General features: G+C 33.8%; 1 protein-coding gene across 2 annotated transcripts in view; it reads left to right on the plus strand.

The window, feature by feature from the left end:
* Positions 1–12,066, plus strand: part of LOC138699671 (protein takeout-like) — a 60,228-nt gene continuing 48,162 nt past the window's right edge. For both annotated transcript variants that reach the window (XM_069825717.1, XM_069825718.1), the window contains exon 1: positions 1–73. In XM_069825717.1, the coding sequence (XP_069681818.1) occupies positions 13–73 (61 nt within the window). In that variant the 5' untranslated portion in view covers positions 1–12. The remainder of the gene's footprint in view (positions 74–12,066) is intronic.

The following is a 12,066-nucleotide window of genomic DNA, read 5'->3' on the forward strand; positions in this document are numbered from 1 at the left end:
TACTACACCACCATGAGGCTGATCCTGCTGGCTGTCACACTGTGCCTCGCCCACGCAGAGGTTCCCAAACTACGTGAGTCTTACGTCACATCTCTTCAATCTCACATTTTCTCCACAATTCTCAATTTTTCCATTTCATCTCTAAGCGGGTATCTTCATTTCCAATATTAAAGTCATTTTTTACAATGCGTGCCGATTTTAAAAGTTCATATCTGAAAATCTGACTTTACTCCTTAGCTTTTTCTACCGGTACTCTGATTGGAGTGAGACAGTAACTAACTTTTTGGGAGGATTTCTACAAACACATTCCACTTAATTGCAATATCATAATTATCATACAATTATCGACTACTAATTGTAATACAGAATTGTTCCATATTTTTTTTCTTTAACTTAATGAAACTTAATTTGAGTAAAATCAAGTTCTTGTATGCATTGAGACACAAATTTGTTGAAATGTTGTAGTTTGTAAGTTGGACTCCGTTTCGATTAATAAGAGGTTTACTGTAGGTTGTTTCTTTCTGTTGGTTATTTAATGACGATATACCAAATACTAGATAATTTACTGCCTATAGAATTATAGTAGGTAACGATATCATATTTTGCCATTATGAGGCCGAGGATTCGTTATAGAATACCTGAAATTCAACTTAGGATTGAGAAAAATCTCGGGAAAAACCAAATCAGATAAGCAGCCTAAGCGGGAATGCTATACACGCACGACCGCAGCTCCCGACTATCACGCAAACTCGTCTGCCATCTGAGCTACGCCGATACCTCATCGTGAATCAAGCTCTTCTGTTTCCTTACTGGATTTGTTCAAACAATATTTTAGCTTTCCTTTTAAAAAGACGTCCATGTACGTAATACCTACATTAATATTAACATACAAGACACTCAGAAAAAAAACTAAACATATATAGCATAAAAAGAATGCAAATCTTTAAAATGTGTTGATCTTACATTGCATTTAGGTAACCTAGTGCGGAACTATTTATGTAATTTTCACATTAAAAGGAATCATTTATATATTTCGAAATATACTACAATGACTCTTTAAGACATCATAACTGAAAACACGAATAGGTCTGTCTAACTTATATGTCTGAACAAACCATTTCCAAATGTGTTGTACGTTAAAATATTTCAATGGCACTGAATATAATAAAAGTATTAAAATACTGATTTCAAATTATTTAGATGATCAATTTCTATCGAATTTAATACAGAATTCTAATTCCGATATATGTATAGTAATTATCCGTTAATTGAATTTACTTAATAAATGGAATATATTGTGTGCTATGTTTGTATCATACATGTATTTTTGAAATGAACTAAAGCAGGTCTATTTGAAATTATCTTTCCTTTCACTACGAGCTATGACACATTCAAAAATAATGTTCAAATTAAATTATACTGATAATCAGAAAGTCTGACCACTATGTATTGTATCGTTTATTAATAGTACATTATGCAACGAGCCTATAATGGTAGTAATTAAGACGCAAGTATGATTGTTTATGAAACGAGCGCAAGCGAGCGTCTTAATTACCATTATAGGAAAGTTTCATACGATTTTTTATGCTCCACATATTTCTAACTTGAAATTATTTAAAATTAGGTCTTCTTATGGTTACGTGCGAACTGACCTGAATTGTGAGATGTGCGCAGACGCGAAAGTATTGATTTTTTCCGAGGCCGAATGTCATTGACCTTGGCAGAGAATAAGATGAAGATTACTCTGATATAAGCTGGAAATTGATTTAGAATTGAAAAACGAGATGACAAATTAAATTTATTTGAATATTATTTACAATTAACGCTAATACAGGGATATCATTTTATTTTTACTTGCACTTTTATTGTACCTGCATTTCTGAATGTACTTCACTCCGACCCATTCACTAATGTCCTTGCTCCCGTCAGACACGCAAACTTACAGCCGCTGTTGCATTCGAAGTCTTCAAGCAGTGAAGTAAACAATGCAGTGTATAGTGTGTTTCATAAATATGATTGCGTTTTCTATAGAAGAAAGAACCTACATTAATAATATCGTACTAAAAAATTATATTCAAGAAACGATAAATTCAATTTCAGAGAATATGCTTAAAAATGTTTTTAATAATATGCGCAAAAGAATTGAAGCCTGCATTGTAATGAACGGCAACCATTTTCAGCAACCTGTTTAAAAATTCAGATTAGCTTTTTTTGAATTGAGGTGGCTAGAAGCAAAGGAATGCTAGTGACATTTGTAATAACATGAGTTAAGTGCATCCAGTGTAAGAAAAAGTATCTAAAATTTTAGTGGCAAAGGAATATTTTAATCGCATCACACATTAAAATTTAAATAAAAATTTCACCGATTTTACGAAAGCTTAAATATTTAAACCCCATTTTCTCAAAAGTAACTTAAGTGCACTTACAGCCCTTTACTTATGAGCCCCTCAATTTAAATGCACTCTCTAATGTGTTTATTTTTATTTTTACTGTGTACATTTTTCTTTTTTTATTGAATTATCGGCTTCTGTTTTTATGTGATTCGCATTTGATTCTAACAAATTAATATGTATTTCACTATGTTTATTTTTATTTTATGAGGTAAATTTTATGTAACTACCTCTTTTGATCTCATTATGTAATCAGTATGTAATTACTTAATTCTGATCAAGTTTTATGATCAACTGTGTAAGCAAGTTTTAATCCTGGTTGAGTGTAAGAGAAGGCCTTAAGGCCTTAAATCTGCCAGGTTAAATAAAGCCATTATTATTATTATTATTATTATTATTATTATTATTATTATTATTATTATTGTATGTTAACACCAATAATTAATAAGATAAATAAAGTAAACATTACATAACGAACATAGCCGCCTGAAAAGTTGAGTTTTTGAAAAAAAAATGTTACTACTCTACTGTATTTTGATAAATTCCTTAAAAGTGATGATCAAACTGAAAATCGTAATATCGTATTTCCCTACAACATAAATGGATACACTACTTTTCTCTCCTCCTATACCTAGTAAAATGATTTGTTTACATACTGCACTAGTAACACCAAACTCCTGTAATGGAAGGGGGGCAACAGTGTTTCCAAGTATAGCCAGGTTAATGTTAAAAATGTTGGTAAAAATAAAGTGATGTCCCTGTATTATAGTAACAGAACATAACCTTCTGCGACAGTATTGGATTTCCAGCCTCCGTGACTTTTCGCTAATTGTTTTTCGATTGCAAATCCGAGAATAATCGATATAACGATACAAAGCTGACTTGTCATTGGCTGAACACCTGAACTTTAATGAGTAGGTGTACTTTAATGACACGCATTAAAGGACTGCTACCAGTGTATAATTACTACATTTCGGCATGGTCGATCTTAAAATATATTGCAGTTGGTATTTAATATCAGATGACAGAAAAATTAAACTTAAGAAAATATAACGCCACAAATTACCTACGCAATCTCAGTAACTGACTGACGCATATGACATTGTTTTGCAAAATGCTACAAAAACACTTTCAGGGTATCCAAGTCATAAATATCTTCCCCATTCCACTCAACATCGGTCAGTATCGTTTTTTTCCTTTTCGGCTTGAGTGTGAATGAACTCTGTAACATCTAAGGGTGGGAGATGAGAAGATTAGTAAGATAACGGGGGTTTGCACTGCGTCAATAAGCAAGGTACAGTTTCCCTCGAAAAGGATGAGACGATTGAATATTCCTAAGATACTGCGTATGATCGGAGACCAAAGCACTGATACACAAGATAACGAATATTGAGTTACTTAAATTCAGGCTATTTGGTTTGTTACTACCATCGTTCCGAAATTCACTTCAAATACTGCAAAAAATATGATAATATTACGTAAATAAAATATAAATATATACGTAAATCGTGTAGTTAAATCGACAATGGACCTCCATGACTAGATCGACACTCCGCACAGAAAGGAAAGCTTTCGTGTCGTTTCAATAGCTCAGACGCTAAGACTTCTGCCTGTTGTGTAGAAGACAGCGAGTTCGATTCTCAGTCTACATCAACGATTTTTTTTTGTCTAAATAATGTTCAAATAGCTAAGTAACGTTGAAATAGAGTTTTACAAAGTCCTGAGATTAAGTGTTAATGATCACAGACAATGCAAAATTACAAGTTATAATATTATAAACGTTAATCTAGTGAATGCATTTATATACACACACATATACAATGTAAATGCATATATATTAAAAACTAACAATGAAAATTAAATTTAAAAATATTCCTAAGCCACACAGACAAACTTTTACAAAGGTTTAGAGTCCTTAGGCTATGTCATTTGCTGAGTAATTATTACAATATTTTATTAGTAGCTTTCCCATATGTGTAAGAAATGCACTCGCACAAAACACTTTTTGTTAAAAGTGTGGCTTTGGATTATTTCATTCTCACCCCTTCAGTTGATTTTAACTATTTTATCTACGTGTTTCCAATAGTGTTTAATTTAATGTGCATTCAATTTTATTCATGTTATGATTGAATGAAAAAGCAATGTTCCAGTTATTGACTAATTACATATATTAATACTAATTATTAAATGCAAATGTTAAGTAACCAATTGCAAAATCTTTAATGTTTAAGTTGTCAATAATATTTCTGTACCATATACTACAAGACGTTAAAAGAATTTGCAATAGATTTGGAATCATCTACTTTATAATCACTTGTTTTAATGAAAAAATATTTTCTTTCTTAGAATATTTACAAGTTTAACTTTAATAACATTCCGAATAGCTTTAATTGCATTATCTGAATTTTGTACTTTTCTATTCAAATGTATTCTATTCCCTCTTTCATAATTTTTGATAAATTACACTGTACTTCTTGTAGTATTTAAGAACATGAGGATCATTACACTGCAGCTCATTACATAGAGATTCTTCTTTTTAATACATGAGATTTTTAAGTCCCTGCGTTATCTACATTTTTTTACTTTTGAATTTTTTCACAACATTGAGTGGAGAACATCCACTGAAGTGATTCTGAAATTAAGTTAAAGACACAATACATTTACTCTTAATATCAGTAGTACCAGTATCACATACGTTTTTCCAAGATTCATTTTGTAGACATAAATGTAAATAATCACTAGATACAGCATTTACGACCCTTTTTTAGTTTTTAAATTAATATTTTGAAATTATTCAGTGACATTGGAAACACTTAGGATTTGTTTATCATGTTCAGACCAGATATCAATTATAGATTCTGTCGAATAGAAATTCAGTCTAATTCTGTGTACAAAAATTTTATCAATGACTGTGCTACTTAAGCTTGTATGCTGGTGGAAAAATTACGCTACGACTAAGGTTGTCAGTTTCAAGGAGTGAATTTAATTTACTTTTACGGAAAAGTTCCGAGAGATAATCTATGTTTATGTCACTACAGAATAGCCACCTATGCCCACCGACGCCCTCGAAAGCGAGACGAATTGTGGAATCACGTTGTTGACACCTGGGAAGATCTCGCCGGGGATCAGAACCTATTCCACAATCTCGTGACATCCATGCCGGATTGACTTAGAGCTGTAATAGAAGCTGATGGCATGTGGACAAGATTTTAAGTTAACAGGTCTCTTTTTGTTTCTTATGATTATTGTTTGAGGAGGAATTCTTTTAACTACCAAGTTAGATATTTTTTGACGAGTTCATCCCACTTGTAAGACCCAGAAATTGGGCATAAATTATTCCATATTTTTCGACAAATTAGACAGTCGAAGGAATCTGAAGAAATTAATTACACCTCAAGAAAACAAAAGTTTTACCTGGGATCGAACACGAGACGTTTCGGTTATACAGTGGAACCGACACGCTATTATATGAGCTACCGAGATAAGACAGCGACAGTAGCAGTCCAAAATGTAGATCCCATAGCAGGCATTTGCCATTCGGTACAGAGAAGCAATGATATTTTGTGACTCGAGCAATGTTGTGAAATCGTGGCCTTAAATGGCTATCTTCTTCGTGATTCTTATTCTGGTCCTTGTCACATTTCTTGTTGTATATGTCATGGTATTTATTGTTAGGCCTACGTCGATATCGAGTGAACCGCGCTGTAGAACTTTAACTTCCGACGACCAAGAGTCGTCTCATTCCTTTTAAGGGTAACTGTACATCTACACTTACTACAGACATTAAGTCTGTAAGTGAAACATCCAAGAAGCGGATACATAGTGCTTCGTGTTTTATGAAATCTGTGTCTTGTGAAATTTGAAATATGGCAACCTGGTGTTATCAACACTGTGTAATTATTGACAAATTTCTGCAAACGCCGTTTAGTGCACTGAGTTATAGCGGTAAACTTAACATAACGAGGATGGTCCTCCAAAACCTTTTCTTAACCTGGAAACAAAGATAGAAACATGTGTTAGGCATTTCAATATTAATTTGTATGAGGGAATCCATTGGTAGTGTGAGAATGAGAAACTTAACAAAATGTTCTGCTGGCCATGTCTTCTATTTTCAAAAGAAAAACACCTTTTTAAAGTACTAGGGATATTGATCTAAATAATATCTATAGAGTGGACAAGAAGCACAAGAATTCTATTCAACAAATTGCTTGTCTTAAAGAACTGAAGTTGTTTGAGAAAAATACAAGGACTGAATTTACTCTAAGAAATCAATATCAAATTGCGATTCAAAGCCATAATGGGACAGTAGGGAATACCAGTAACAGAAAAATTCTAGGCAGTTTAATCGCCGCTGACCGCAGTTTGTTTCCTGGGGTCCAAGGTCTTGCATTTATGGGTCACAAGAAAAACTGTTCATTTGTAAATAAAGGAAAGCACATTGAGGTTATCAACATGTTGGCACGCAATGATTTAGAATTACGTAATAATTTATAGTCTTCAATTTCATTTCGTGCTTCCTCTCCTGTTATACAAAATGAGTTAGTGCTATCTCTGAATTAATCACTCTTGAAATAAAAACATAAATTTCAAAAACTACTTTTGTGGCTTTCACCCCTGACGACACGTCAGACATCACTATGAAACGTCAAATGTATTCGTTTCTTAGGTATGTCACAACTGACGGTAATGTTGAAGGACGGTTTTTATGCTTCACAAATGTGAGCGAAGACCGTTCTGACATCTCCCTCTTTAATCATGTCGTTCAGATGTTAGTCTACAAGCAAAAACTCGTGAGCAGTACAAAATTGCCTTATTTGTCCATTCTTATGCACATAAATTAAATCTAGTGCTGTCACAACATTTTTTGTAACTCTACTAAAAGAAATGAGGCTTACTCACGCATCTTAAGAAAAGATTTCCACCTCTCGCAACAACTCGTTGGCAATACCTCACTCGACTAGCGGAAACTCATCATCAATACAAACAAGGAATTAGAAGAAGTTTTGTCGTTCCTATTAGGGGAGTTAGGCCTAAAATGACATATTTGGGTAAAATGACATACTATGTGTTTTGTGAAAACACTGTAAGCTTAGTTTGAATTTACAGCTCTATAGTGCACAGAATCTGGAAACAGTGGTTACATCCAAGTTTTAGCAAGCAAAGGCGCTTTTTGGTGAAGCAGGTGAACTAAAGGAAAAAACTGCAATACGATATAATATTGTTAAGGTATGTTATGTATTTTTTGGCCTTTTAAGCATCAGATATTAGTGAAATAATGGTCATGACTGAAAACATGAATATTTCCCTCTATAAAAAGCAATACGATATCCAAATTGATAAAGAGGTTAGGTCGTACTAACACTACTTCTTATTCTTCTTCATTCCGGGTAAAATGACATACCACCTACTTGGCTAAAATGACATACTATGTCATTTTACCCAAGTGCATGTTTCTGACTGGAAATGAGATGCCATATATTATGGGCGATAGCGATTTGCAAAATTGGTGTCAAATTTGTTTACAATGGCGGATTAGTGATTACTTCTGTGAAATTATGTAATATATAGTGGGATCTGTCTCATTGCTCGACTGAATTTTTCGTAAAGATAACTGATTTTAAAATAGGTGAGATGGGGATTTCTTTAAAATATATAAAACCCTAAAGTTTCTAAAATAAATATATTTTCAATATTTATATGCACTGAATTTTGTTACTCTCATTTGTCCTCATATGAATGAGCTAGGCTTGGCGGGTCTGAAGTTTACTTGCACCTACTTCACCAAAAAGCGCTCTTGTGGAAAACATTGTAAGATGAGTTTGGATTTACAGCTCTATAGTGCACAGAAGTTGGCAACAGTGATTACACGTCATGTTAGCCTTCCCTCGTCACTGCACCCACCGACTCCAGCCACTTGATGTCTCTTTCTTCGGACCTTTGAAAACAAAACATATGATCAGGCCGTTACAAAGTGGCTGAGGAACCATCCTGGATGGCTGATAACACAGTTTCAAATTGCGGACTTATTTTCTGAAGTCTATGGAAAAGCTGCAACCATCACCAATGCATTGGGTGGATTTTCTTCAACACTCAATTTGGACATATTTCCTGATCACTTATTTAGTCCTGCAGCGCCCACAGACAGACTTCTAACGAATGCAGTCCCTACAGACGGGCCAAAGGGTGCAACACAGAAGAGCAGTTCAACAACAAGGAATGTAAAAGAACGTATGATACAGCCATCACCAACAACTGCTCCAGCAGCGGAAACGTCACAAACGACGCCTTCACCTCATGTGACATAGCAAGAGATCCACCCCTATTCCCTCTGGCACCTAAATCAACCATCTCTTTTAATGGCCAATTAAAATTAAAGGAAGCTGAAAGAAGAGCTGTAGAAAAAAGGTGTTCAGCAAACAGAGCAAACACAGCTTTAGTTTGATCTAAGCAATGGGGACCAAGATGAAGAGAGTGACTTCAATGGTGATGATGAGAACGATGCACCTTTTCTGTACTGCAATGAATTTTACAGCCAATATAAACCAGAAGAAACATGGCTACAATGCAAGAAATGTTTCTCATGGGAACACAATGAATGTGCAAGTGTATCTAAGGGAATATATATATATTTTTTTTGAACTATGTAAAAATTAACTTAAGTGTGTCATTTTACCCTAGTAACTTGGGTAAAATGACATAGTTTGTCTATTTTCAAATATACCTTTCAGTTAAAGATTGTCCGTATTTTTCACTTTCTGTTGATCTTAATATATGTGTTAATGTTGTAGTATGAGTTATATATAAATGACACAAACAAATTTGGTAAGAATGCATTTTTTTTTTCAAGATTTCCTTAAGGTATGTCATTTTAGGCCTAGTTCATCTATTCGAAATTCAAACGAATCGCATATGGAAACAATTTCTTCTTTAAACAGTCTTCCTTTGCTTTTAAGCGACTACGATTTCACTTTCTTCCCCTCATTCTGATGCTCCCTTCAAAATTCTTCAGACTAAAACATGTGACACTGCATTTTGTAGTACATAAAAATCACATGCAACACTTGAGGGAAAATTTCGATCATATGCGGACTAAAATGGAAGGTACCTCTTCTTCTTACTTCTCATCACGTACCAAAAGATTTAATTAATTAACTGCATGGTAAGGGAAGAACAAAATGGCTCATACAGACGGGCATATATTGAGATCACTGATACAGTATGCCAGAATGTCTCCGAAAGTTTTTCTGACGACCCGAAAGTTTACTTTTTTAGTCTTCTCGCTGCAAAATATGTTTCTGAATATAAAACATCAATCTCCGAAAGCTCTTGCATGCCTAACAGAAAATTATGGATTTTTTTTTTTTTTTTTTTTTTTTTTTTTTTTTTTTTTTTTTTTTTTTTTTTTTTACTGTGCAGCTTTGACAAGCCAACGTGTAGTAAGTTATTCAGATACAGATGTTGGCAGACAGTGTACTTGTATTACATTAGTGCATGCACACTTTACATCTGACCCCTGTTTTCCCTTAGATATCCAAGCTTTGTGCGTTACTCCCAACCATAACGGCAACCAGTGCAGCTAGGGAACCATCACTTTCCGCATTAAAAATACTTTTAAAAAAATGAGAAACTCCCAGAACCAGGCTAGATACTAATCTCTCGCTTTAATGAACATTGAGAAATCCCTGCTCGTCAAATTACAGTCCACACTGAGTTTTCAGGATAATGGTATTGACGCATTAGCATAGAAAAATCGAAGAATTTATCTGCAATTAAGACTGTTACGAGAATATAACTTTTACTAATTCAACATATTATGGTTCGTAATTTTTGTAAAATTATATTCTTACATCTAATTAATTTTAAGAATAGTTATTACCAGGGAACGGATTTATATGGACTAAAAATATATGAAATATGTAAATATATATGTAGTTATTTTTACCAAAATATGGAATTAAATATGGATTTTTACCAAAATATGGAATTAAATATGGACTTAAAATTATAAAAAAATGACTATGTACGTTAAATATTGGTACATTTTAATCAAACTAAACAAAAAATATAATGGACGTACCTTATCTTCCAATGTAGTTTCAACAAAACACAATTTTTATTGTCTGTTACCATAACAATAGGTTACAAACATTTCTTTCAAGTGCTGAAAAGTGAATCTTCTTCTATTGTCCCTGAGGATAGATTTATACTGACTAAAAGAGCGTTCGACGTCACAAGAAGTAACTGGTACATAATTCAATTTCACAATGTCTGCTGGGGATAAGTCCAAGTTAATCTTCACTGTTGATTCACCACTCATCACAGCAACAACCTTTTGTAGTTCTTCATATCCAGGGTTTTTTGAAAGTACAGTGTCCACCTTAGCTCTTACTGCATCTGCAACTTTACCTCTACCACGATTCAGTTGTTCCACAGTACTATTTATAATTTCAAAACTTTCAGATAGTGAAAGGTGCCTATTTTGGAGACTTTTGAGCGTTTTTATGATGCATGAAAATGTATGCTGAATGTGAGCTAAGTCATTCTTCACACTTATGTCACAGGTAACTGTTTTCGCAGTATCAATTGAGACTGCATCTTCAGAGTCCAATGCAAGGAGAACATTGTTAATAGAGTCTATATGTTCGGCATAATATTCAACTGCTTCTAGCCATGTACCCCATCTAGTTAAAATTGGCTTTGGTGGCAATGGAATTTCAGGGTACATTTCTTTCAACACGTTAACTCTACTGGGAGCTTTGAGAAATACTTTTTTCACTGATGAAATCAACAAATCTACTTTAGGGAAATTGTCTCTGACCACTTCTGCCACACGATGAAATGCATGCGCCACACAAGTAAAATGAGTCAATTTAGGATATACAACAGATAATGCTTGTCCAGCTTTGACCATATAAGGGGCAGCATCGCTAATAAAGAATAACACATTATCGTACATAATACCCTTTGGCCACAGGATACCCATAGCTTCGTTGAACAGTTTAACTATAGTTTTGTTATTGCACTTTTCTAGAACATCACAATGTAAAAGAATTCGTTCAGAATATTGTTCACTTAACAAACCGATAACTACATTACCAACAAGTCTACCTTCTTTGTCGGGAGTCTCATCAATGGAAACCCAAATTGAACTATCTTTAATTTCATCTCTTATCTTCTGTATTGTCTCATCGTAGATGGATGGAGCATACGTCTTCCTAAGTGTTGACTCATCCGGGATTGTATGTTGAGTATATTTTTCAAGGAATTCCCTGAAGACCTTATTCTTTAGTTTGTAGAGAGGAATATCAGCAGAGATGAGAGAACGGCACAGGTCGATGTTAAACTCAGATCTTACATTCAATGTTGTTGGTTGTGTTAAAAACAATTGTCTCTGCTTGGAATTTAGTTGTTTGTTGGCCTGATGTTTACTAGTTGTAATGTGTTGTTGCACCAGGAACTTTTGTGTAGATGATACTGCACACAGACACAAATTACAAAATAATATTTTATTGTCAGTTGATAAACCATCTTCTTTAAATTCTGAAATGTAACTTGTTAGTTTTGATTTTAAATTGACTGAATGACGTACTTTTGGCATATTTACCGTCTTTATAGTATGATTTACAAAACTGAACCTATGTGTACTCTGACTGGCATTTAACTGTTGAGCTGCACA

The sequence above is a fragment of the Periplaneta americana genome, chromosome 5 (assembly GCF_040183065.1).
Source record: "Periplaneta americana isolate PAMFEO1 chromosome 5, P.americana_PAMFEO1_priV1, whole genome shotgun sequence".
Taxonomy (NCBI): Eukaryota; Metazoa; Arthropoda; class Insecta; order Blattodea; family Blattidae; genus Periplaneta; species Periplaneta americana.